At 44.7% G+C, this 27,939-nt stretch overlaps 1 protein-coding gene across 1 annotated transcript; it reads right to left on the reverse strand.

Annotated features, from left to right (window-relative positions):
• Positions 1-6: 6 nt before the first annotated feature.
• LOC117542389 (thyroid peroxidase-like) lies at positions 7-19,044 on the reverse strand (the record flags this gene model as incomplete). Its single annotated transcript, XM_034210039.1, is given in 10 exon segments — positions 7-72; positions 840-986; positions 988-1,110; positions 10,871-11,239; positions 11,242-11,325; positions 11,327-11,365; positions 13,874-14,003; positions 15,083-15,212; positions 18,699-18,859; positions 18,968-19,044. Coding segments are annotated over 10 exon segments (1,326 nt in total), but the record flags the coding sequence as incomplete, so codon positions are not given.
• Between the last annotated feature and the right edge of the window lie 8,895 nt (positions 19,045-27,939).

The raw sequence follows: 27,939 nt of genomic DNA on the forward strand, positions 1-27,939 counted from the left end.
CAACAGCATGTTTGCGCTTGCTGTTGATGCTGGAGTTCCAATTGCACCTCTCAGGGTCGGTTTCAATTCCACCTAGACACAAAAACAGCATTTCTTTAAAGTCAGTTTTAGATGGTTATGTTCTGTAAGGTTCAGAAATGCTCTTACACATAACAAGATAACAACGTTCTTGTAAACAAACCTTTTCAAACAATTCTGACTTGCTTTGACTATTCTTAATCCCTTATTCCAAACAGACCAGACCAAATGGTAAAATGTCCTTTATGCTGTTCAGAAAATCTGTATATCACTGCTAAACCTGGCTTTTCTGCTACCCTTGGGCTCACAGGTGTCCAAACAATTTCATTCAAACAAACCGGATAAATGCACTGCTGGGATGAATACTCGGTATCATAATAAAACCTAGTTACACTCAAAAATACTCTTTTGGTAAGACTGCTGCGTTTCCCTCTATATGATGGGAAACTTCAGACATAGGAGATCTGCAAAAAAAAAGACCACTGGTTGATTTACTATTTCAAATGGAATACACTTTAGAAAAACAATGAGTGTTCTAATATATAATGATAGGTGTCTACGCAGAATGTCAAGTGGAGTAGTGCACATTTGGCTAGCAGCACACTGCATGTCATGTACTAGATATATTAATACAGGTTTTACTCTATAGACGTATGTCCATTCATAGGTTCTCTTTCATAAGTCACTTGTATTGCATTCAAATAATAATATCACTAAGATACACATTCATTCTGAAAAAAGTCACGCTGAAGCTGACCTAAATACAGTATTTTGTGTGCGCTTGTAGGGAACATTGTTACTTCCAATGGGCAGCTTTGTACTGTGTACTGACCTTCTTTGACTATTCTCCATGGACTGAAGAAAGTGCTACTGATTCTCAGGTGGGGGAAGTGCTCATGCATCTGGAAGCTCTCATTCAGTCTCTGGAGTATTGGAGAGATGGTGCCGTGGCCAAACCTGAATGCAGCGGGTCGCAAACACATTGGATGTTGAAGGGTCTGTAGTTGGATCATATCCCCGATAGGGTCCAATGTACTGTTCAAAAGACTCCTCGCCAATGATTTTTGGAACATAATCTCTCATGGTGATGATCTGGTAGGCAGAAAAGAGAAGGGGAATCACAAAGAAGCTGGACTTAGATGGACATGAAAGAAAATAAAGCCACGTGATTGAATAACCTCCTGTAGCGATTACTATCACATACTCGCCCTTGGTATTGATTAAGAATATCCAGAGATAGTTTATGCATGCAGCTAAAATAAATTCCCTTAGGCTTTCCAGTGTGAAGAATACTTCTGTAATATCTCGACCTTGAACACATGATTGCACATTTGTTCCCTCACAGTTCACTGCAGAGAACTCCATCCATCCTCATCTCTATTTAAAGGCCTCAATTCACCACCTGAATCCCAACACATATCTCACAAATGCATACACATGCATGCACTCACACAGATGCTAATACACAGTACACGTTACTGCGATCACATGTCTTGGAGTTGTACGGAGCATTCAAATTAACTTTGTTGTTGCATTGATGATACTAATGAAACGTCAACTGCCTTCAGTGTAAAGACAGACAGTGTTTAAGACTACCTTGCAAGAATGATGGCTAAGACTGGGTAATTTAACTTAATTAGCTGACTCACGGAAAAACAAGAGGGATTTCACTTTGACTTTGAGGGCACACTTTAACTTGGACTGATGCAATTATCAACTGGGAAATATTGCACTTTCTCATCTACTACATTTACCTGATAGCTATAGTTACCGGTTACTTTTTTTTCTTAAGAAAACATTTAACATGTGATAGTTCTACTACTTTTTGCTTGTTGCTGCTCAGAAATTGTTGTGTCTCATTGGGGCTTTTATTATTCCATCTTATCATTAGATGAGTTAGGGTTAGGGTTGGGTTAAGGTTAGGGTTAGAGTTCCCCTTTGGGCCCAAGTTAAAATTATAAGAGGAACTTCTTTCTTTCCTTCCCCAATGATCACCTCAACCTTCAGATCGATACATTGTGGTTGGTTAGAAACACTGGAGTACATTTATGGAAAGTATTAAAAAAGTGGACCTATCATGCTATATTTGAAAAATAATTGTAGGGCCATACCTATATAAAACATGTCTGTGAAGTTTTTTTTCAAAACACCAAACAGATCATGCCTTTTAGCCATGCCTCATTTCGCTCTATTTGCTCATTTCCAGCGCTGTTTTTGCAAGGGCTGATTCTGTGACATTACATGTTACTTTTATCCAAAGCGACTTACAGTACTGTGGACAATCCCCACAGGAGCAATTTGGGGTGAAGTGTCTTGCCCAGGGACACAACGACATGCTGACCGCAGTGGGGTTTGAACCTGTGACCCCCCTGTTCACCCCCCTGTGACTAGCTTTAATGCAAATGAGCTGCATCTGACCACGCCCCCCTGCAGGAGAGGGGGCCTCTGAGTGTCACGATCTGTCTTTGTGGTGTTTTTGTCTTGTTTGGATTTGTCTGTGGTTCCCTGTCGTTAGTTTCCCTGGTGTGTCTGATTACCCGATTGTGTTCACCTGTGGCTCTGTGTTTTCTCCTCCCTCCTCACCTGTGTCTTGTTTGTGTGATTAGTCTTGTGTGTATTTAAGTTCTGGTTTTTCTGTCTGTCTTTGTCGGTTCGTCTTTCGTTGTTGACTGTGTTCACCGGTGAGTGTTTCTGTCTGTCCTAGTTCTATATTTTCATTATCCTTGAAATAAAGGTATACCAGTTTAAATCTGCATTTGGGTCCTGCTTCCTTCGCTCTACCGTGACAGAATGAACCGACCACATTATGGACCCAGCAGACTCAGCCCTTTTGATGCGACAGGCGGAAAGTCTTGGATACTCTCTGGAGTACATTTGTTATACATGGAAAGGCGCCTCATCTAGACGGGGTAGAGAGGCTGCGTTGAAGGAGGCACGTCAGGAGGTTGCTCGCAAGCCCTGGCTCTGGAACTTGTTGCCCGAGTGGCTTAGGGTTTTCTCATGTAGCCCTGAGTCCCAGGCTTCATGTTCTGACCCTTTCCTGGGGTCTGGTCTGGCATTTGGAGGTCCACAAAGCCTCCAAAAGACTCCTAAAGGACGAAAGGCCAGGGTTCCAGCGCCAGTTCCGGCTCCAGTGCCGGACCCAGCAGCCATGGTTCCGTGCTTCAGTACCATCCCACATAGCCATGGTACCGTGCTCCAGTACCACCCCACACAGCAATGGATCCGTGTTCCGGTTCCTTGCCCAGCAGCCATGGTTCCGGCTCCAGTGCCGGCCCCAGCAGCCATGTTTCCGGCTCCAAAACCGGCCCACACAGCCATGATCCAGGCTTCAGCTCCGGACCTTACAGCCATGTTTCCGGCTCCAGAACTGGATCTTACAACCGTGGCCCATACAGTCATGGTCCCGACTCCAGCACCTCGTCTCCTGCTGGCTCCCCAGCCGACGCCAGCTCCCCGAGTCTTGTCGGCGTACCGGCCAACTCCAGCACCTCGTCTCCTGCTGGCTCCCCAGCCGACGCCAGCTCCCCGAGTCTTGTCGGCGTACCGGCCGACTCCAGAACCCTCGTCTCCTGCTGGCTCCCCAGACGACGCCAGCTCCCCGTGTCCTGTCGGCTACCGACCGACACAAGTTCCCTCTCAACCCCTCGTCCCCTCTCAAGTCCCCTCTCAAGTTCCTACCCGAGTCCCCTCTCAAGTTCCTACCCGAGTCCCCTCTCCGGTCCCTCTTCGAGTCCCCCTCTCGAGTCCCCTCTCCAGTCCTCCTCTCGAGTCCCCTCTCGAGTCCCCTCTCCAGTCCCCTCTCCAAGTCTCCTCTCCAGTCTCTCTCGAGTCCCCTCTCCAGTTCCCTCTCCAGTTCCCTCCTTTAGTCCTCCTCTAGTCCCTCCTTTAGTCCCCTCTCTAGTCCCTCCTCTAGTTCCCCTCTCGAGTTCCCTCCTCTCGTCCCTCCTCTAGTCCCTCCTCTAGTCCCTCCTCTAGTCCCTCCTCTCTCCTCGAGTTCCCCCTTGGTTCCCCTCTCGAGTCTCCTCTCGAGTCCCCTCTCGAGTCACGTCTCAAGTCCTACCCAATGTCCTGGTCCGTTGGAGGTTCCGCTGGGGGTCCTGCCAACTCCATGTCCTGTCCCGTTTGGAGGCCCCGTCGACTACTCCTCTGCCGGGGGTCCTACCAATCGTATGTCTGTCCCGTTGGAGGTCCCGCCGACTGCTCTTCTTGCCGGGAGGTCATGCCAACCCCGTTTGTCCTGTGCCGTTGGAGGCCCCGCCGACTACTCTCCTGCCGGGGGGTCCTGCCAACCCTTTGTCCTGTCTCGTTTGGAGGTCCCGCCGTCTACTTCTCCTGCCGGGGGTCCTGCCAACCCTTTGTCCTGTGCCATTGGAGGCCCCGCCGACTACTCTCCTGCCGGGGGTCCTGCCAACCCCTTGTCCTGTCCCGTTGGAGGCCCCGCCGTCTACTCTCCTGCCGGGGGTCCTGCCAAATCCTTGTCCTGTCCCGTTGGAGGTCACGCCGTCTACTCTCCTGCCGGGGGTCCTGCCAGCTCCTTGTCCTTCTCGTTGGAGGGCCCCGCCGACTACTCTCCTGCCGGGGGTCCTGCCAACCCTATGTCCTCTCCCGTTGGAGGTCCCGCCGTCTACTCTCCTGCCGGGGGTCCTGCCAACCCTTGTTCCTGTTCCGTTGGAGGCCCCGCCATCCCCTGTCTCGCCGGGGGTCCTACCAATCCCGTGTCCTGGTCCTCTTCCGTGGGGGATCCTGCCGAGGCCTGTCCCACCCAGCTCCGGTTCCTGGCTGTCTGGCCGACACCGCCTCCGGTGCTGGCCAGTCAGCGCCTTCCTGCCCGGCCTACCGGATGCTCTCTGGTCTTCGCCCTCGAGCCCGGCCCCCCCTGAGGGAGCCGCGGTCCTTCGCCCTCGAGCCCGGCCCCCTGAGAGCCCGGCCCCTGAGAGCCGCGGTCTTCGCCCTCGATCCCGGCCCTCTGTGAGCCGTGGTCTTCGCCCTCGAGCCCGGCCCCCTGAGAGCCGCGGTCTTCGCCCGATCCCGGCCCTCTGTGAGCCGTGGTCTTCGGCCCGCGATCCCGGCCCCCTGACTCTTCCTGCCGCTGCCCTCGTCCTCGAGCCCGGCCCCCTGACTCTTCCTGCCGCTGCTTCACCCTCATGCTCGGCCCCCCGAGTCCCCCACCTTAGACTCTGCCTTGCCCCGGGCCATCCGCCCGAATCCCCCTTTTTTTTTAACTCTGCCTTGCCCCCGGGCCGTCCGCCCGAGATCCCTTCCTGGTCCTCTGCTGTGCCTCTGGGCGGTCAGCTCAGTCCCGTCCTCCTGACCCCCTCCACCCACCCTGGTGGCCTAGTGATACGTCCTTCCTCCGGACCCCCTCCACCCACCCTGCTTGAGGTTTTGGACTTTTGTGTTCTTTTTTTGGGACGTCTGGGATCCGTCCCTTGAGGGGGGGGGTACTGTCACGATCTGTCTTTGTGGTGTTTTGTCTTGTTTGGATTTGTCTGTGGTTCCCTGTCGTTAGTTTCCCTGGGCTGTGTCTGATTACCCCGATTTGGTTCACCTGTGGCCCTGTGTTTTCTCCTCCCTCCTCACCTGTGTCTTGTTTGTGTGATTTAGTCTTGTGTGTATTTAAGTTCTGGTTTTTCTGTCTGTCTTTGTCGGTTCGTCTTTCGTTGTTGACTGTGTTCACCGGTGAGTGTTCTGTCTGTCCTAGTTCTATTTTTCATTATCCTTGAAAATAAAGGTATACCAGTTTAAATCTGCATTGGGTCCTGCTTCCTTCGCTCTACCGTGACACTGAGATCAGTTGCTGGGCTCTCAGAAGAGGGGGAGACAAAGAGATCTCCGTCCTCCGTGTTTTATTTTTATATGATTATATAGTCTTATTTCATTTGTTTTAAAAGCTCAATAAATAACAAAGAAGACCTTTGACCGGCCACTTTTCCTAATTTTGTTCCGAAAATTTAACGGACATGTTGACCGGCGAAAAAAAATCTAACTGAAACTATGCCGCACGGTCCCCCATGTACTACAGCGTCTCCAGCGCTTTCGAGCGGTCTCTCTTTCCCCTAATAGGTGGAGAGTTGCCCATATAGGCGGAGCAACCCCTTTTCTGACGTCAGAAAAATTCAAATCTGTATCAGCTCCGTTGCAGCCCTGTTTTTAGAGATTTGGGTATGGAGGAAAAGAGAGAGGGTTGTGTTTTCTGACACTTGGTGAGTTCCCTGACACACCGGGGGACACATATTCATGTATAAAATGCGTACAAAAGTGCATTTTGCATGATAGGTCCCTTTAAATACTGCAACCGTAAACAATTAAATTATAAAATATAAAGTAATTACATATGTTTTCAGGGGCCGTTTCACTCTTATTTAGTACTTTTACCGTGATACTTTAAATGTGTCTACTTATATCACGTCTGCACTTTTACTTTAGTAGGGATTTGAATCTGTACTTTTGCCTTTAATGGAGCATTATTAGATCATTTTAATTCACATGTTTATATCCAAATCTTAAAAAAACACATTATACCCCAATGACTACAAGTCATATTCATCGAAGTCTACATTTCTGTTGATTGGCCTTGAAAAAACAAGGGCAAATCCACTATAGCTGCAAACACGTACGCCTATGGCAATCGGAGAGTTAATTTGTCTACACAAATCCACACCCTCAGGGGAAATCCTTTGTCTCCCAATGTTGGGAAAATGTGTTTGTAAGGGCAAGATATACGTAGAGCTGTTGGTTGCAAGAACAAAATGTAATGATCAGCTGTCAATAGCACTAAACTCCCTAAAGGTTCACGTCTACCAATTTACACACAAGTCCTGTTTACTTAATTAAAACAAACCTCCTATATCCTTAAAAACGAATAACTAAATAGGACATAATGTTTTGTCCACATATACAATACTTGATAATACTAATACTCAGAGGTGGGGACTCGAGTCACATGACTTGACTCGAGTCAGACTCGAGTCGCATATTTCTTTATTTGAGACTTGCTTGACTAACATTGATAAAAGACTTGACTTGACTTTGACTTGGTATTCATGACTTGAGACTTGACAAAGCTTTAGAGGGATGCAGCGATGCCGTATTTTCGTAGAAAGTCCTGGAAGTTGGCATCGCAAGGGTTCCCTTGACAAAGATCAATGGGATTTCCCCATTGGATTAGTTGTATGCACAAAACAAGCTCTGTGGCCAACACATGTTTCTGAAAATTAAACAGATTTTGTTCAACAGGATTATCTCGGACGTTAACGGCTATAAATGAAATAACCATCATGTTCGCAGGGCTGCTAAACTGAAGGCTTATACCTAGTCCAGGCGCAATGACATGAGTAGTTTATTTTAGTCACTGTTAGCAACCAATGTTTTTATGAGAATAGAACTTCGGACATTGACGAGTGGGGTATACTACTCACGTATTTTATATAGAACAAAACTTGGAAAATCTCATAAGCTTTCGTTGACACAGAATCCCCAAACACGTTCACAAAAACCATTGACTTTGAGATGAACTTTTAAAATGGAAACTGAAGTAGTAGGACGTTTTTTTTCCGTGTTTTAGGACTAATATCGCACAACAATATTTTTGTTAATTATATCAACTCATAAAAGGCACAATTTACAGGACAGTAAGAAGGCGGCTGAATCTAAGCAGATTATTTTAAGCAATCTTTTTAGTTTGTATTAGGAATTGCTTTTAACTTAGACTTGAACATCCCACTGAGGAGTACTGCCTTTTTTCACAATCTGCTTTTTCATTTCTGGACATCAAGATGGGAATATGCTTTCAGCAGAGCCTAAAACTCGAAGACTAGAACAGGACATTCACTTACTGTATTTTTCTCCTGTTGCACTTCTTCTTTTTTTTTTAATCATATTGAGTTTTGTGGAAATTAATTTGACTGATTTCCTTTGTCTTTAATTGCAATGTATTTTTTGTTATTAAGAGTTGTATTGGATGAATTTGCTTTTTTGTCTTACATCAAAAGCATACGTTATTTACATTCTGCATTCATTGTGTGAGTTGCACTTTTTTTCTAGCACTATTTTACGTATTTTATGTTTTACTGTTGAAAAAGCCTGGATTTTAAGATTACATTTGCCAAGAACTAGATTTTGTGCAAATAATCAATATTTTGAATGGGAAGATCAACCAATATATTGTGTAAAAACTCACAGTTAACATTAGAAAGTTACATAAACAGGAACAAACACACCGTCCATAGAACCGGCCTGAAAACCCATCGCTTGATGTTTCAACTCCTGTCTAATTGCAACACTAGCCTTCGTTTTTTTTTGTAAGTAATTACAGCCAAAGCTAATATTTTAATGCATTCAAGTAGTGCATTTTACAGTGACTTGTCAAGAATAATGCTGTATGAAAACAGCATCCTCCGTTAAATTTTGCCCTGTGTGAGCTTGTTTGCTGGGAACAGCTGCTTGAGGATTTAAAGTGTGTGTCACAACAATGAGCTGAAAGCTGCTGAGGCTGTAAACTTTAAAGGGAGAAGAGGTTTTTCTTTCCTAAGATTGGATAACTAGAAAACTTTTCTCATTACAGGCAGACTCTTTTCAACATTAGAATATATTACAATAACACAACTACACTACATTAGCATTAGTCTTATATGTTATACCTCAAATGTTTTGTCGTTTCCCCCTGGGATTTCACAAATTTTCCCCATGGTAGAAATAATTCTCCGTGTCTGATTAAATCAAACAGTACTGTAATTATTAATTGTCATAGAGTGAGTGCAGTAATGAGTCGATGAACATTTCAGCACTTCGGTTCGCTCGCCTTAAAATAATTGATTTTTTTTTACTGTTTGTGGTTAGAAATAAAGTTTTAAAACACGCTTTTACTTCATGCACCGTGTATGCACCATAAACGTGTGTTGGCCACAAAGCTTATTTTCTGCAATACACCAAAATCCTATGCAAATTTCCATTGCTTTTTGTCGAGGAAGCCCCTTGCGATGCTAATCTCCAGGTTGGCCTACAAAAATAAGTCATCACTGCACCACTCCATTTCTCTGCAGGACCCATGGCGGTAGATAAACATGTTTATTTTTATATTCACACCACCACATGACCTCAAGTAATTACTTTAATAGAATGTACTTCTTAGTCGTTTTTGCAAATGTATTTTACATTGGGGATATTTGCGATCAAATATATGTACTGTCCGATTAAGAGATGATAGTGTAATAAAATGAAGGATGTGATAATGAAAAAACTGAGCTTTGGTGTTTCTTTAATTCTTCATCTCAGCTTTTAAAATTCCACTCCACTTCCAATACAGGGATTTTCTGAGTTTGTCATGGTTATAGCTACAGTATTTAAATCCCCTACCTGCACTTTTATACTTCATCCTCACAAATTATTTCAAAAACCCATCCTCCTCCATTAGATCTCTCTTTAATAATGTAAATCTCTTTCCTCTGGCATTGTCCAAAAGCCCCCTGATGATAGCAGGTGTTAATCCACTTTCAGAGTAAATGTCAGGCCCCAAAGTATGAAAGATTACACACTTATTTTCCCTCGGCGTAGAAATGCCTTAAAAACTTCACAGCCTAGCATCAGGATTGTCCCTTTCACAGGAAAACATGATTCATTTCCATCAAAACCATGTTTGTTAATATTTTTTTCATGCAAACATACAGTATGTACCCAACTAAATGAAACCCATTGCCTACAGCTAATATAACTTCTATCTACAGTCATTGCTGCAAAGCCTGCCTTCCATGGTGACAGGGACATCCTTTGTGCTAACTGGTATGGAACGTGCACAGAGACTGTTTACAAGAAAGGATTATGACCTGTCAATCATCAAATTGTCCGTCTGGCTCTGTTGCTCCTCCCTGACATAAAGAACCATCCTAACAGAAATGTGTGCAAAGCAGAGCTACATTAGCTATTATTGTTCACATTTATATTTGTATTTAGTGCCTCTACTGTGAGAAGTTTCCATGCTTTAATGTTTAATGAGCAGACTGGCCTCTGGTTTCAGACAGAGGGTGAAAAGAGGTGCTGCAGCACAGGCAGTATGAGGAAAATAAAGAGCTTTTTGAACATTAATCATGAACCTGAAAAAGAACATAACAGATTAAAATAGTTGGAAGCTACATTTCTTTTTACAGCACCTACAGTTTTTACGATCATCATTATAATGTCTTTCTCTACAACATGATAATTCACATACATATAGACATCTAAACATATATTATTTTAAACTTCTATTCCTTGTCTGTCGAATAACTCAATTTGATGATGAATATTATTTGACAGGATAAAAAAGTTGTACGACATTGCTGCGCAGTCTACTGTACATTTGTAGCAATAAATGCAAGAATTCTTTCTGAAAAAGCTCCAGTCAAGGCTATTTCTTTTTCTCTTCTGTGTGAATGCTTCAATGACCTTAAGTCACGACACGCTTCATGAAAGAAGAATATCTTGTTTTCTTGTAAACAACAGGCCTCACTTTGTCTTTTTTTTAATCAGTTTGACATTCTTTAATAAGTGCAACACACTCTTGCACTATTTTATCTATTGTATGTCCTATATATATTCATGTTGCACTGTTGGAGGACCCTGTGTCTTAAGTTTTCATTGCCATATCTACACTGTAGCTAATGTGCACATGACAATAAAGCCTTGAATCTTGAATCTTGCATAAAGTGCAAAACACACTATTAAAACAAAGTTTTGCACGCAATTAAATTGTCGATTTTCAATAACTCAAATACATAATCAGCAGGTCACTTGGAAACTAAATAATATACTTTAATGCTTAAAGAGGTTTTTGGTTTTGCATATTTTTAAACATGTTAAGCTGCTCGTCACATACCTGATGCAGTGCTCCGACAATCTTGCGAGTTTCTTGGTAAATAGTCTCCGGGCTCCAATGACTGTTGATGTGTTTCAGTGCCTCTGCGATGCGGTTGTGTTCCCTGAGCCACAGTGTGTGCAGACAGATCAGGGGCAGACCCTCATTCAGCCGACTGTCTCCAGCTCTGAAACACTCGACTCTCTCCACGTGCGGACCCTGGCGGCAGGCGGATGGCAGATTGGCAACGGATGGAGGGTATGTTCTTCCTGTGTGATCCCTGAACTGGTCATTGACAGCAAGCTTCCCATCGAGGCCAGAGAGGTCACGGAGGGAACTCTGCAGCCTCGGACTGTGGCCGTACACGGTCGAAGCATCTATGAACGATGTGTGATGCCGTTCATCTGCTGTCGCTGCAGAGCTTGTCGAATATCTGAGCCACGATGGATGGCGCAGGCTGCGTTGGAGCGAAAAAAAAGGCATGCAGCCGCGTGCAGCTTTGATAGAATCACCTGTCTGTGGAGAACATGAAATCATTTGTTACAATCTGTTACCATCCAGAGCATCTCCTGATCAATGTAGTTGTGTTGTTCCTTCATTCACAAATCCCTTCATCCATTCATCGCTTGACCCTTCATCCCTCCCTCCCAACATTCATTCATCCTAATATATCTAGGACTAATGTCACAGCAGGATTTGGAAAAACTTGTCCATGCTTTTATCTTCAGTAGACTGGACTACTGCAATGGTGTCTTCACAGGTCTCACTAAAATTAGAAAGCTGCAGCTGATTCAGAACGCCGCTGCAACACTAAGAAAGTGGATCACATCACTCCAGTTCTGAAGTCTTTACACTGGCTTCCTGTGTGTCAAAGAATAGATTTCAAAATACTGCTGCTGGTTTATAAAGCACTGAATGGTTTAGGCCCAAAATACATTTCTGACCTACTGCTAAATTATGAACCATCCAGATCTCTCAGGTCTTCAGGGACTGGTCAGCTTTCTGTCCCCAGAGTCAGAACTAAACATGGAGAAGCAGCGTTCAGTTATTATGCTCCAAATATCTGGAACAAACTCCCAGAAACCTGCAGGTCCGCTGCAACTCTTACTACTTTTAAATCCAGGCTGAAGACTTTTCTTTTTGTCGCTGCTTTTAATTGAACTATTCATATCTTAGACTGCACTGTAACTTTTATCCATGTACTTTTTCTTTTAATGTTTCTTTTATTAGCTTTTCTTTTTAATGACTGATTTTAAATGCCATTTTCTTAATGTTTTTCATTTTTTGTAAAGCACTTTGAATTGCCTTGTGTTGAAAAGTGCTATATAAATAAACTTCCTTGCCATCATCCCGTTGCACATTCATCCTTCATTACATCCCTATATTCCTCTCTCCCTACATACCTTTGTCTCTTCAACCCCTCCCTCCCTACATTCCTTCGACCCTTCACCATTTTCACTGTGCAGCCATTCCCTCCCTTCATCCCTCTCTCCCTACATCTGTCCGTTCTTTCCTCTCTACAGTACATCCCTTCAACCATTCATCCCTTTCCCTCCCTCCCTACACCCCCTTCGACCCGTCACTCCCCCTCCCTCCCTCCCTTCCTTCATCCATCAATTCATCACTCTCTCCTTACATCTTTCATCCATTTATCGTTTTAACCCTTCATCCCTGCTTCACAACATCTCTTCAAACCTTCACCCTTCCTGTATCCATTTGACCCTTCATCACTACATCCCTAGATCCCTTTATCCCCTCTTCGTGTCTCCCCTTATCTCTTTCTATGCATACTTATGATCTTGTTCCTGGTACGCCTGGTGCCCCTATTGAGATTGGGCAGAAACACGTCATGGAACCGAACTCCCACCCCAAGTCTCTCCTCTGAGTTGGCTTCAGTTCATCCTTCAGACCAGACTGACAGGCGTCATCTCTCATCCTTTTATCCCTTTCCATTTACATTCAATATGTCCTGTGAATACATCTCCAACTGACATACTGTATGGTCCTTGCTAGTGAGGCGGTTATTGATCTAAGTCTCAACAAGAAAAATGAAAATGTTCAAGGACTGTTGTGCTTACCTCAATGGGAAAGCACGGATGCACATTTTGACATGTCTTCAAACAGTCCACATCACTCCAAAGGCCGGCTCCGCCTTTGATTTGAGGGGTCATGGTCATGTCATGGCTGATGTACTGACCCCACTCCACTAGCATGTGAGAATAGACATCGTCCTTCAGTTTGGACGAGCTCCTCATTATTTTCTTGCTGACTTCCCATGGCTGTTAAAACAGAAAGATTATATTGTTTTGGATGACAACAAGTACTTATTTTTAACGTCAGGGGTGATGACTCAAAACAAGAATGTAAAAATATATTAAAGATATATTTATTTATGTGCTTTTTGATAATCATCTTACATTTATTTATTCATGCATGCATTCATTTCAGAATTTATTTATGCAATTATTTATGGCCTTATTTTGTGGTACTAATGTCCTTTTCTTTCCTCTATGAGAAATTGATACATTACTAAAAGTCATAGTTTGATATGTTCAGGCAAGCCTCTTTTCTTTGATAACCTTATTATCTACTTAAAAAAGTACTTATTAAATTCAATACATGTATTAGCCAATACTTCATTTAGATAATCTTTATAAATGACTTTGGATACCTTTTATCTCTTATATGCAGAAAAACTACGTGCTGGTTACAAAATATTTTCTTCCCCCAAATGACCCCGCAAAACAGTTTGATTTCCGTTACACTGTTTATCCCCATGACTGGAAATATACTTTTATAGCTTGGGAAATAGTGTCTTTTAAAGCAAAGGCCACAATATTTAAATGAAACTGTAATCTGTGCCATCTCACACACTTCTGCTAGTGGACTTTATCTGCTGTGAAACAGGTTAAGAAAAGAAATAGAAAGCTACATTAACTTGGGTTTGCAGGGCGAGCTCGCTTCACTTTCTAATGTCTCCACCAAGACTTTTTGTGTCTGCTGGATCAGAATTGAGCAGATTACCGGGGGAAGTTGGAATCCATTATGGAGCCGTCCTTGGTTCCAGCCCTTGGGCTCTCTCCCTCCGTCTTCGTATTCAGCGGGAAGCCACCTGACCAAGGGAGTGCTGGCTACTCCCCTGAGAGGATTTTGCCTGACAAAAATAATCATGAAGCATTCCCAAAAATACAGCAGCACAAACAGAATATGCCATCAACAAATACAACATCATTTATTTCCTTCCAAAAGGTCATGAGGAGTTTATAAAACACTACATTTTTATCAATATGCTAGGTAACTAATTGCGAGATTTGCTTAATATTTTTGTTAAACTCACTGACAAATCAGGTGGTAGTCAGTTCATGAATGTGTGAATTTGCTGTTAAAACTGGTTTTGTGTCTTATGTTGCCATATATTAATACAGAAATACATACATTTGATCAGTTACTATCAAGCCATTTCTGGACTTACATCATCGAGGCCGCTCTACTTTCTAATAAGAAAGAAGCCACTATTGGACCCATGTTGTTCACTCTGGGGGCAGGTATAGTGAGTCATGTAAAAAATAAATAAACAAAATAATGATAATTAAAGTAAATTTTCTGTTTTGGAGTAGACCATGAACTGTGGCAAGAAAAATACTTAATGTACTGCTGCAAGACCATGAACAGGCATGTGTTCCCATGGCTACACTAGTTGTTAAATGGGATCACAATTCATAAAATAAAATGACACTGCCATTCCTCCCCCACCCCTAATTCTATTGTTTTGTGTGTGAGCATTGTCTTTGCACCGTATCACTGTTTTACTTATTACAGTGTATCTGCAATTAACAATAACATCTAAATGATAACAAAAATAATAATAAAAGGTTTCCCGTGTTTACATTCAATTGGTTGTAATTCAGACAGGCATTAGGTTTTCGCAAAAACGTAAGGTAATTCCCAGTGGTGGGTAGAAGCATAATATGCAGTTTCTACGTAATTTCATAAACTGCTAATTAAAATACGTTGTATTTGCCTTTTGGGTGCACATTGTGTATGACACAGTAAAATCAACAACATCAACATGGGATAAATGACTTCTACATCCCATCACTTTTCAGAACCTCCTTCATTAAGTCCCACGAAGATTCTGTGTGGACTCTAATACAATATTTATTCCTTTATAACAATATAGTCGAGCCTCTTCGACTTACATTACAGTGCATTTACCAACAAATGGAGAGTTACCTGTTATTGCAGAGGCCAGATATGGAGCTGTATTTGTTGAGGTGACTTTGATGACAGATGTTTGGATGTGTCACAGGAGGACATCGAGACAGCTCGGCAATCAGCTCCACGTCTTCCTGTGAGAGCAGTCCTAGCATTGTGACGGAGCAAAGTTTCAATTAAAGCTTATTTATATACAGTATAGCCCAGTATCACAGATTTTTACATTTGTCTCAGTGGACTTTACAGTTTGTACAGAATATGAATACAACACCCTTTGTCCTTGGATGCTCACATTTGATAGGGAAAAACTTCCAAAAACCCAACAGTTAGTGGGGGAAAATGGAAGAAACCTCAGGGAGAGCAACATAGGAGGATCCCTATCAGAGAGACGTGCAATAGATGTCATGTGTAAATAAAAAAGAAAATAGATTTGTCACGATTTGTGTGTTGTGTCACGTTTTTAGTTTTGTGTGTCTGGTAGTGGGTGTTTTGCTTTTCTCCTTGTCATGTTTTCCTCCCTGTATTGTCTGGTCTTTTCCCCCTGTGTTTTCCTGTCTGTCGTTAGTTTCCCTGGTGTGTCTAATTTCCTGATTGTTTTCACCTGTCACCACTTCTGTGTCTCCTGTGCTCATCAGTGTCAGCCCCGCCCCTGATTGTTCCCACCTGTGTCTTGTTACCCAGTGTTTAAATTCCCCAGTCTCCCAGTGTTCCTTGTCAGTTCGTTTTTGTCTTTTGCCATGGAAGGTCTTGTCTCTTGCCACAGTTTTGTTCCTCACCACGTGAGCGATTTTCATTTTGTTCTTATTTTTTTGTCATCTCAGCTAGAGATTTGAAAGTGACAATTTTTTGCTCATCTTGCTTTTTGTTTTGGAAAATGAAGTATCTTACCAATACTTTACCTGTCTCCCGGGTCATGCAATTGGGTCCTACCTCCTAAGTGTCTGAGTTCTTTACAACATTTACAACATAGGTATTCCAAAAGCTTGAAATATGAATGTGTCTATTAATAAGGTGAAACTAGAAAACTTCAAATTGAATCTTGCTAACCTGAAAGACACACTGTAATTGGAAAAGCTCCTCTGTTTAATGGTAATTTATTTTATAAAGGATGGACTCTTTGCAGGCATGGTTTGAATTACCCCATTTTTGGTAATCTGTTATATTGATATGAATAATGGTGTGACGAAGGTAACTTCGGGCCTTGTAACATTGCACATGTGGTTTGGTTTGGGGGTGTTCCCCAAACCCGTTTTGTCTGTTGCTCCTGATTGTGTTCACCTGGTGCCATGTGTTGTCTCCTCCCCCCTCACCTGTGTCTAATTGCTGATTAGTGTGTGGGTATTTAGTAGGGATGCACCGAATATTCGGCCACCGAAAATTATCGGCCGAAAATGGTTAAAAAGGCCCTTTCGGCTTTCGGCCGAAAATATCACCGAATGTCAGAACAGGCTTACGTTGGTAACCTAACGTGTTGTTGTGATGACGTAATAAAGACGCGGCGACCATGCTCGCGGCTGGCTCACAGGGGGGGGGGAACATTGACCTTTGTCATCGAGATTGCCCTGAGCCTTTAACAAATCGTATTAAATAATCTGATGACAGAACTGTAAACAGAATAGCTGACATTTTAACAAACTAAATAACTCAGTTACCTCTAATCATTAACCCATGTTTGTATAATGTAGTTAACTCCGTGTGTTGCTGCTAGCATACATAACACCTGACGTGGAAACGTTACTCGTGGATGGGGCTACAGAGCTGCTAGAAAGACGGTCGAACCCGGTGCATTCCTCCGTCTGCATGCGGTGCACTTTTGCTAAATGTTTAGACAAATTGCTCGTGCTTACATGCTAAACTCTTAATTGCACTTATGGTAACAAGTATTCTCCACATCGAGACGGGTAACGTTTAACCACACCTCGGAGCGTGTTCTCTCCGCCATCTCCGCAGTGTGCTCCGCTGCATGTAGCAGCTGCGTGTGTGTAAACTACCCCGCCCCCTCGCACACAGACGGGAGAGAGATCTCGTCTGATCGAAAATACATCATAGACGCATTTGTTGTCTTTGCATATTAGAAACGAGTTGGCGACACTAAGACTGCGATATAATGTTTTTTAGCAATAATACATGACATATATAAATGTACTGTATGCATTCAAAAGTGCTGAATAAATGTTTTATGGACCCATAATAGTGATTATTATTTAAGTTTTGCCATAATCATGTCTATTTCCATAATCAGGTAGCTGAACAACATTGGTAAAAAATGTATACATTATATATATATATATTTCTATTAATCATTTTCGGCCTTTCGGCATTCGGTTTTCGGCCAACTGTTTCCTATTTTCGGTATCGGTTTCGGCCAAGAATTTCCCATTCGGTGCACCCCTAGTATTTAGGCTCTGTTTCCCTGTCTGTGTGGGTGGTAGTGTGTGTGAGATCCTGGTGGCTGTGCTCACGTGAACAGCAGATTGAGGCTGTGTCATGTGCCCGTGAGTAATAAATGCCCACACCGGGTTGTATTTTGGACGTTCTGCCTCCTTGCTTGGTCGGGTCGCTCAACGGTCAGCTTCACAATTGGTGTCAGAAGTGGGATTGACCAAGTGAGGAGGTGAAAACGATGGAGGAACTGAGGGAAATTATGAAGTCATTCCTGCAGTATGAGATAGCCAAATTCAAGCGGGAGGAGTGCCATTTGGGAAACATGGAGCAGCCGTTTTCAGGGATACAGGAACAGGTTTCCCTGATAGAAGAGAACAGACTAAAGGCGGAGTCGGCTGCAGAGCAACAAATGCCTCGGGCCACTCCATCGAAGAAGAAGAAGGTTAAGAAAAGTAAAATGGAGCCGGATGCAGTGGAAGAGGAGGGTCTCGTGAGTCCAGCTGAAACGACAGCGGAGGAAAAGGGGAAGAAGGTGGATGGTCAGGAGGAGGTGCAGTCTGAGGACCAACCAGCAGGGGGCGATGCAGAGACAGAAAAGGAGCCGGAGACAACAGATGCCTCTCTGCTCGCGTTGGGCCAAAAAGAAGAAACGTCTCCGGAAGAAACTGAGTCTGAAGAGACAGAGGATCCAGAAGAACGAGACGCAGAAACACCGGGCGGAGTGGAGACACGTGGAGGAGAGCAAAATGGCCAAGATCCATAAGTGTTGCAGGAATGAGGTACTGTTCTCTTTCGGGAGAGGAAGGAGGAAATGTGACGAAGGTGACTGACGGCTTCGGGCCTTGTAACATTGCACATGTGGTTTGGTTTGGGGGTGTTCCCCAAACCCGTTTTGTCTGTTGCTCCTGATTGTGTTCACCTGGTGCCCTGTGTTGTCTCCTCCCTCCTCACCTGTGTCTAATTGCTGATTAGTGTATGGGTATTTAGGCTCTGTTTCCCTGTCTGTGTGGGTGGTAGTGTGTGTGAGATCCTGGTGACTGCTCACGTGAACAGCAGATTGAGGCCGTGTCATATGTTTGTGAGTAATAAATGCCCACACCTGGTTGTATTTTGGACGTTCTGCCTCCTTGCTTGGTCGGGCCGCTCAACGGTCAGCTTCACAATTGGTAATGGCCCAATTAGGACCAATCGCAATAGGTGTTGTTTTGACTATGGTTAAACTAGATTTTAAATAATAAATCAACTCTACCTGGTGCCATGACATCCCTCTTATATCTCTGTCTCCCTCTGTTGTCGAGGACATGCAGTGTTGTTTGAAAAAGCTCTGCAGCTCGGGAACTCTCCAGGGTCTCGGGCTCCATTTGCCGAAGGAATGGAGACACATGCATGGAAGAGGAGGCTGAGCTTCGTCTGGAAATGGACAGATAAAAGAAAGGTTTTTTTTTTTTTTTGTCTTTCCCCTGTTGAATACATACTGTTTCAGTTGAAACTTTAAAAAGTCATTTGATGATTCATCACCTTTGTCTGGAGTGAAGAGAGGCTTCATGTAGCATTCGCTGGCTTTCTTGAAATGATGAGATAAGCAGTTCTCTCATAGATGTGGCTGGAAGTGTCACAAAATAACAGCATGAACATCTGTGACTACAATATATTCTGTAAAGTGTTGGATAGGATATACATTTACCAAAGTACAGGACTGAAATTACTGTAACATTTTGAAGTTATTGTTGTTTAGGTCAGAATATTGGAAGCTCTATTGCAGGGCTATTTAACTGGCGGCCCGCGAGCCAAATCCGGCCCCCGGGTGATATTTACTGGCCCTTTTGAGTATAATGTTAAAAAGTTAAAAAAAAAATGTAATTCAAATTTTTTTTTTTATTTAAATATTATTTTTTTTGGACCAGAGTGCCTTTATTCCTGATAGGGTGTTACATTGAGAGATAGAGGGGAAGACATTGCCTGAAAACGTTGGCGGGCTCGGGTTTCGAACCCACCTACTACCAACTCCTGTCATTTATTGCGTCTCTGCGCGCGTCCTCGCGGCTCGCGCTGCCCTTCACTACAAGCTCGCGCACCTTCGACGGTTTCGCGCCAATGGAACGATTAATCAAACCTGGTCAGCATCATGGATGTATAATAAGAACATTGGTCAGCATAGTTGGATATCAAAATGTCTCTTTCTACGTTAAAAAAACGAAAGGTTGACACCGAAAACCGGCAATTCAACAGCGAGTGGAAAGAGTACTTGTGCGTAAATGTCAGTGGGAGGCCGGGTGTTTAATCTGCAATGAGTGTTTATCGGTGTGTAAAGAGCACAACTTGAGAAGGCATTTTAAGACAGCTCACGCCAACTTTGACGCCACTTTTCCAGCGGGCTCTGATGCTCGCCGCCAGAAGATGTTGGGGCTAACTTCGTGCTATGACCAAAGACGTAGCTCCCTGTTTCGGGCTTGCACTGACCAAGAGAGAGCTACCGCAGCGTCCCTACGAGTGGCCTGGATATTAGGCAACAAGAAAAGGCCTTTTTACGGACGCAGAGACAGTCAAAGAGTGTATGCTTGCATCAATTGAGTAAGTGGTTGCAGATGAGAAAATCAGAAAAAGCGTTATTGACTCAATTAAGAACATTCCGATTCCTGACACGTCAACATCAAGGAGAGTGGAGATTCTTGCATCGGACGTTTTTGAGATTCTCTTGGACAAACTGAGAAAGGCGGAGGTTATGTCGCTAGCTATTGATGAATCCACTGACAGCAGCGATGTTGCACAGCTGTGCCTCTATGTTAGATTATTTGATGGTGAGTGCTTTCGGGAGGATCTACTTGGATTCATTCCTTTGGATGGACACACGACCGGTGAGGTAATGTTCCACAAAGTGGTTTCGTTTTTCAAGGAGCACAAATTGGGATTGGATCGTATTAACATGCTTGTAACGGATGGGGCCCCTGCGATGTCGGGCCGAACACGGGGACTGTCCGCTAGGCTGGCAGATGTGGCTCCACAGCTGAGATCGCTGCATTGCCTCATCCACCAAAGCCTCCTGTGCGCAAAACTGAGTGGTGAGTTAAAAAACACAATGGACTCTGTCATGGCGATTATTAACTTTGTTCGTTGTAACTCCAGTTTACAGCACCGCCTTTTCCGCCAGATGTTGTCAGACATGTCAGCTCAATATAATGATTTGCTCATGCACAGTGCCATTTGATGGCTAAGCAAAGGAAACGTCTTGAAACGATTTTGTGAACTTAAGGAGGAGATCATGGCGTTTCTCCGCAATACAAAACATAAAAAAGCCAACGCCTTTCTGTGTCTGATAGAGAATGATGAGTTTTACGCTGCTGTTTGCTTTTTGAGCGACATTTTCCAACATCTGAACCAACTCAATTTGTAGCTGCAGGGCAGAGATAAAATGGTTACACAACTTGTGGAGAGACTCCATGCGTTTCAAAAAAAGCTCACACTTTTTTTGCAGATTTATGCAGGCAAAATGCTCCATTTTCCAACACTGCGCACTGCAGGTTTACAAATCACCGAGGTGATGACTGGATTTATGGATGCATTGAAAACCAACTTTGCCGCGAGGTTTGAACATTTCAGTCTCCCGACTGAAGTGATGAGATTTGTGAAGGACCCTTTCTCTGTGAATGTAGAGGGGGAGTTTGCACTGAAAACAAAGGAGCTGATTGTGACATTAAATGAGGCGTCTTTACAACTCGAACTCATTGACATTCAGTCATCAGATGACCTGCGACAGTCATTTCAGCTGGCAGGTTCTGAAAAGTTCTGGACTCATGAAGTCAGCCACGAGAAATTCCCTCATTCAAGGGGTCTTGCACTTTTTCTCCTCACAATGTTTGGCTCGACTTACACGTGCGAATCGGCATTATCACGCATGAATGCCATACAAACTAATAATCGTGCATCCCTCTCCGACCAGCATCTGCATCACTGTATGCGTATTGCCATGACAACCTATACTCCCGACTTCCCTGCTCTTGCTAAATCGAAAAAATGCCATTTCTCTCATTAGATGGCACATATCTGCCAAGTTGGTTGCATACAGTTATCACTATGTTAATCAAAAAATGTTTGAGTTTTAAAAGGCTGTGTGTTGTGGTTTGGTAATTAATACAAGTCTTTTGACAATTGTTTTTGCTTTTAATTAAGCAATTGATGTGGTATGGCTCACTTGTCTTTATTGTTATTATACCATAATATGCACTGTTGTTTGTGTATGGCCCTAAATTGCTATTTTGTGTGAATTATTAGATAATTTAATCTAAATCTAATGATGTTGATGGTTATATTAGCTTCACATGTACTGAGTTCTGAACTTGCCATTTATAAAGGCCTTGGGGCTATGTTTGATTTAATTAAACAAAATATATGCACTCCACTATGCTGTTGTAGTCATTTAATTTAATTTCAAACCTTTATTTATGCAGGTGAATCCCATTGAGATCATTGATCTCTTTTTCAAGGGTGACCTGTATTTACTGTATCTGAAGCTCTTAATATGATTGCTCATATTTCAAGTCATTTTTTTCCCGGCCCCTTGCTTTGGATCATTTTCATCAACCGGCCCCCATTCCAAACTACTTGAATAGCCCTGCTCTATTGTCTGGTTCTACTTAACATTGTAAAAAGAAATATATTCATCTTAACCAATAAATGTGGATTAGTCTATAATGTCAAGAAAATATAGGAAAAAGTTCTAGTTATGTTGATAAACTAAAGTATATTGAAAATATGTTATGAAAAATACATGGTATAGTATATCGAAAATATAATTTAAAAGTCTAAAACAATAGTATAAAACAAAAAAAGTTTGATCAAAAAATATAAAAAGTATAGAATCATGAATAAAATCATAGCATAGTATTTTGGAAATATCATGAAAAAAGAACAATGTAAGAAAAGAAGGTTTATCAAAGCATGTTGAAAATTAATATAAAAACTCATTTTATAGTATATGACAGATATCCTGAATAAAAGTATAGTATGTCGAAAATATCAAATGGCCTAGTATAGTATGACTATAGCATAAACTGGAATACAATTAATAGTATGGTAAAAATTAGTAGTAGGCTGAAATATCATAACAAATCATAGTATAGTAAGTAGTAACAAATAAGAAAAAGAGTGATAGCGTAGTTTGTCAAAATGTCATTAAGAACATTTGGTACCACTTCACAATAAGACTACCCTTATAAAGGATTCATAAAGGGTTTATAATGAGGTTATTAATTAGGTTGTAAACACTTTATTAATTATTAAGAACCATTTATAAACCAGTTCTAACATAGTTTTCATACACCAACACAGGCTCACTATTTGGAAAGATGACTAAGCCTTATATTGGCACTAGCTTACTTCGTCTTCTTCATCAGCCAGCATCTTTGGTATCTGTAGTTCACTGAGTTGATTCTCCCCCCATCCATCTTGATGTTTCTTGGCATCTCTTTATGACCATTTATTTACGAGTTACTAACATTTATAACTGCCAAAAGAGAGCCTTGTAAAGTGTTAAACACATTCCCATTTATTAATGAGTTACTACCATTTATAATTTGTTTAAGTTATATTAAGCCTTAAAGTTATGCATACATTAGGGCGTGGTCACATTGAGTGACAGGTATGTCCAGCGATCTGCTAGCAGCTCCGTGGTGCTACAGGGACTCAGCCTGCTCAACTCATCCGGGGAACATAACTTGAGCTCGGCCGTGTTTGTTGTGCTGGTGCCTTGTAGACTATTCTTCATACTTATATCGGACTATTGTGAATCGCTCTGCGGTTAAAACAGACTGTGCATAAATGCGGTTTTGCGGTAAGTGAAATTCGAGTACTTTATTCATGTGTTGCTTTTGCTTATGTTTTTAGTCAGCTAACGTTAATGAATGTTAAGGCTTGGGTTAGCATTTAAGCAAGTGGTAGCTACATCTGCGCTAACGATGCTAATCGTAGCCTCCAAGTTAAAACATAATAGAGAAGTGTTAAGCATTAAGTTGGATAATACTGTAGATCAAATGCATTGATAAGATAATACCAATGCTGATAAAGCAAACCATTTTATTTGAGTATTTGTGTCTGGGAGAAGGTACTGTACCCAGTTCCTATGTTAGGCAGTTATAGACTGGGCTTTCTTGTACAAGAGAATAAAAAACAATAAAACAAATCAATATGGACCATTACTGTATAATTATCCTTAAATTATGTTATACAATAAACCTAATAAACAAGTATGGCATTTTGAAACATGATGTGCAACCATTTTTACTGTAATTTGTGTGCATTTGTTGTTAACAAAGATGATGTTGTGGTGACACCATGTGGGACCATAATTCACCTTGCTTATTGTGTTGCCACACGGACCCTTTAGTGGGGAACACCTGTAGCTTTAGCTGCCATTCCTGCTAGCTCATCAGGCAGAGCAGTGCATGTGTTAACCTCTCTGATATTAATGGATAATAAAGATTGGAACTCTGTTCTTAATACACCGCCTCCGACTCTCTTTTCACGGCACTACACTGGTGACCCTGACTTTTCCGAGAAAGTTTCCGGAAAATTAACGAACATGGCTGAGCGCGATGTTTTCATAAAGCTGCCGGAATTCTGGGAGCACGGCGCGGAGGCATGGTTCGCACACGTGGAGGCACATTTCGCCTGCCGACAGGTCCGTGACGGGGACCTGAAATACTACCATGTGGTAGCAGCGCTGGGGAGCTCCACGTCGTCCAGGTTGGTGGGACTTATCACAGACCCCCCACACCATGGCAAATACGAGGCGATTAAGGCCCTTCTCCTTAAGACATTTAGCTTATCTGCTAAGGAGAGGGCCCGCCAGATACTTGACATTCAAGGCCTAGGAGACAGCAAGCCTTCCCAGCTAATGGAGAAAATGCTAAATCTGCTAGGGGGGGAAGATCCCCGGATATTATTCACGGAGATTTTCCTGTGTCACTTGCCTCCCCGGGTCCAGACGGCGCTGGCCAACACGCCTGTCACGGAGCCCCGTGCCTTGGCTGAGGAAGCAGATCGTTTTTTCCTGGCTACACAACAGCCCGGTGCAGAGACGTTAGCCGCGACGCTCAGCGGCCCATCTGCAGTCAAGAAAGCGTGGCGGAGGCAGGACACGGCTGTATCGAGCCGGCGTGGAGACACCGGAGAGTGCTTTTACCACGCACGTTTCGGGACAATGGCGAAGAAATGCATCGCCCCGTGCAGCTACAAACCCCTGGGAATAGGAGGGGCCGGCGCTCAGTAGTGGCCCTGAGCGTCGGCGGCACGTGCAGGCTCCTCTTCGTCAGCGACAGCGTTTCGGGGAGCCTGTTTCTGTGTGACACGGGCGTAGTTCCAGCGTCGAGTGAAGACGTCACCCAGGGTGGGCACGGACCGCGATTGATGACGGCTAACGGTGGTCCTATTCGCATGTACGGCGTGAGGCCTATGTGTTTGTGCATCGGAGGACAGCGTTTCAGCTGGGATTTTGTGACAGCGGACATTTCTTTTCCCCTCCTCGGAGCGGATTTTTTGTGTGCTCATGGACTCTTAGTGGACGTTAAGAATAGGCGTTTGGTTGATGCCTTAACGTTTTCTTCCCTCGTGTGCACACTTGGCAGCGCAGCATATGATGGGTTGTCGGGCTCGCTGTCGGGGGCAGACACGTTTCTCAGACTGTTGGCCGAGTTTCCAGACCTGTCGCTGCCCACCTTCTCTGCGCTTACCACTAAGCATGGCGTGGAGCACCACGTCACTACCGAGGGGCCTCCTGTCTACGCCAGGGCCCGGCGGTTGAACCCTTCTAAGCTGGCTGTAGCGAGGGCGGAGTTCGCAACCATGGAGCGCCTGGGCATTGTCCGCCGCTCCGACAGTCCTTGGGCTTCCCCCCTGCACGTCGTCCCCAAACCGTACGGCGGGTTCCGCCAGTGCGGGGATTACCGCCGACTCAACGACGCCACTACGCCTGACCGCTATCCGGTGCCGCACATTCAGGACTTTTCGGCGCATCTGGCCGGTACGGGGGTGTTTTCCAAGGTGGACCTGGTGCGTGGATACCACCAGGTGCCCATGCACCCTCTGGACATTCAAGACAGCAGTGATAACGCCTTTTGGACTTTTTGAGTTCCTGCGGATGCCTTTTGGACTCAAGAATGCTGCTCAGACGTTCCAGCGCCTGATGGATTCGGTGCTGCGGGACCTGCCGTTTCTGTTTGTCTACCTCGACGACATACTCGTCGCCAGCGCTTCAGTGCAGAAGCACCTGTCCCACCTCCGAGCCCTTTTCACGCGGCTCAACGAACACGGATTAATCATCAATCCTGCAAAGTGCCAGTTCGGGGTGTCTGACATTGATTTCCTGGGGCACCGCGTCACCAAGGGCGGTGCGGCACCTCTGCCGGCAAAGGTGGAGGCTGTTGCGGCTTTTCCTCGCCCGCTCACAGCCCGGTCGCTCCGTGAGTTTTTGGCGATGGTGACCTTCTACCACCGTTTCATCGCCCGGGCCGCACACATCATGCGGCCGCTGTATGAAGCATTGAAGGGCAAGACCCCTGTCCAGGCGATCGACTGGACGGCAGAGGCGGACGTCGCTTTTGCTGAGGTCAAGACCGCGTTGGCTCAGGCGGCTTTGCTGGCACACCCATCATCTACGGCTCCCATCTCCATCACCACGGACGCGTCGGACTACGCGGTCGGCGCGGTGCACGAGCAGTGGGTGGAGGGCGCTTGGCAGCCGCTCGCCTTTTTCAGCCGCCAGCGGACGCCCAGAGAACGCAGGTACAGCGCTTTTGACCGTGAGCTCCTGGGTCTTTATTTGGCCGTGCGGCACTTCCGTTTCATGCTGGAAGGCCGGGAGTTTACGGCGTTTGTCGACCACAAGCCACTCACTTTCGCCATGTCTAAATTGCCGGAGCCTTGGTCGGCACGTCAGCAGCGGCAGCTTTCCTACATCTCTGAGTTCACCACAGACATTAAGCACGTGGCTGGCAAGTCGAACCTGGTTGCAGATTGCCTCTCCAGAGTCGTCATCGGAGCCGTCCAGTTGGGCCTGGACTATACTCGCATGGCAGCGGACCAAGTCACAGACCCCGGCGTCCAGGCTCTGAAGGTGTAGGGCGCTTGGAGGACGTGTTGTTCGGCGACGCGGGCGTTACCCTCCTGTGTGACGTCTCCAAAGGCCTGTCGCGGCCAGTCGTTCCCGCTAGCTGCAGGCGCTCTGTGTTCGAGGCAGTCCACGGACTGTCACACCCCGGCGTTAAGCCTTCGGTGCACTTGGTGCTCGCGAAGTTCGTCTGGCATGGGCTGAAAAAGGACGTGAGGACTTGGGCTGGTGAGTGCGTGGCTTGTCAGCGCGCTAAGGTGCACCGCCACACGAAGGCCCCTTTGGAGCGTTTCCTGGTGCCTGAGAGGAGGTTTGACCACGTCAACATCGACCTGGTTGGTCCATTGCCCTCCTCTCAGGGCTTTTCCTACCTCCTCACCTCATACCTGAAAGACCGTACCTACAGGGTGACTTGGAGAGGGTCTGAGTCCGACCCTTGTCAATTAACTACGGGGGTCCCTCAGGGCTCTGTTCTTGGTCCCCTGTACACAAACTCGCTCGGATCAGTCATTAGCCCGCATGGTTTTTCTTACCACTGCTACGCTGATGACACCCAATTAATTCTGTCCTTTCCCCGCTCAGAGACCCAGGTCGTTGCACGCATCTCTGCTTGTCTAGCTGACATCTCTCAGTGGATGTCTGCTCACCACCTCAAGCTCAACCTTGACAAGACTGAGCTGCTCTTCCTCCCGGGAAAAGATTGTCCCACTCTTGACCTAACAATCAACATCGGCACCTCAGTTGTTTCCCCGACTCAGACTGCAAGGAATCTGGGTGTGACCCTAGATAACAACCTGTCCTTCACTGCAAACATCGCTGCTACAACCCGTTGCTGCAGATACACGCTTTACAACATCAGGAAGATACGTCCCCAGCTGACTCAGAAAGCGACTCAGGTTCTGGTCCAGGCTCTCGTCATCTCACGCCTAGACTACTGCAACTCCCTCCTGGCTGGTCTACCTGCATGTGCCATCCGACCTCTGCAGCTCATCCAGAATGCAGCGGCTCGTCTGGTCTTCAACCTTCCTAAATTCTCCCACACCACTCCACTCCTCCGCTCCCTTCACTGGCTTCCGGTAACTGCTAGAATCCACTTCAAGACACTGGTACTTGCTTACCATGCTGCGAATGGATCTGGCCCTTCCTACATCTAGGACATGGTTAAACCGTACACCCCAGCGCGTGCACTACGCTCTGCATCAGCCAAACGACTCGTTGCGCCCTCGCTGCGAGGGGGACCCAAGTTCTCATCGGCGAAAACACGTGGGTTTGCTGTCCTGGCTCCAAGATGGTGGAATGAGCTCCCCATTGACATCAGGACGGCAGATAGCTTGCACATCTTCCGGCGCAAACTGAAAACTCATCTCTTTCGACTCCACTTCCAGCGTTA

Source organism: Gymnodraco acuticeps, unplaced genomic scaffold (assembly GCF_902827175.1).
Source record: "Gymnodraco acuticeps unplaced genomic scaffold, fGymAcu1.1, whole genome shotgun sequence".
In the NCBI taxonomy this organism is placed as follows: domain Eukaryota; kingdom Metazoa; phylum Chordata; class Actinopteri; order Perciformes; family Bathydraconidae; genus Gymnodraco; species Gymnodraco acuticeps.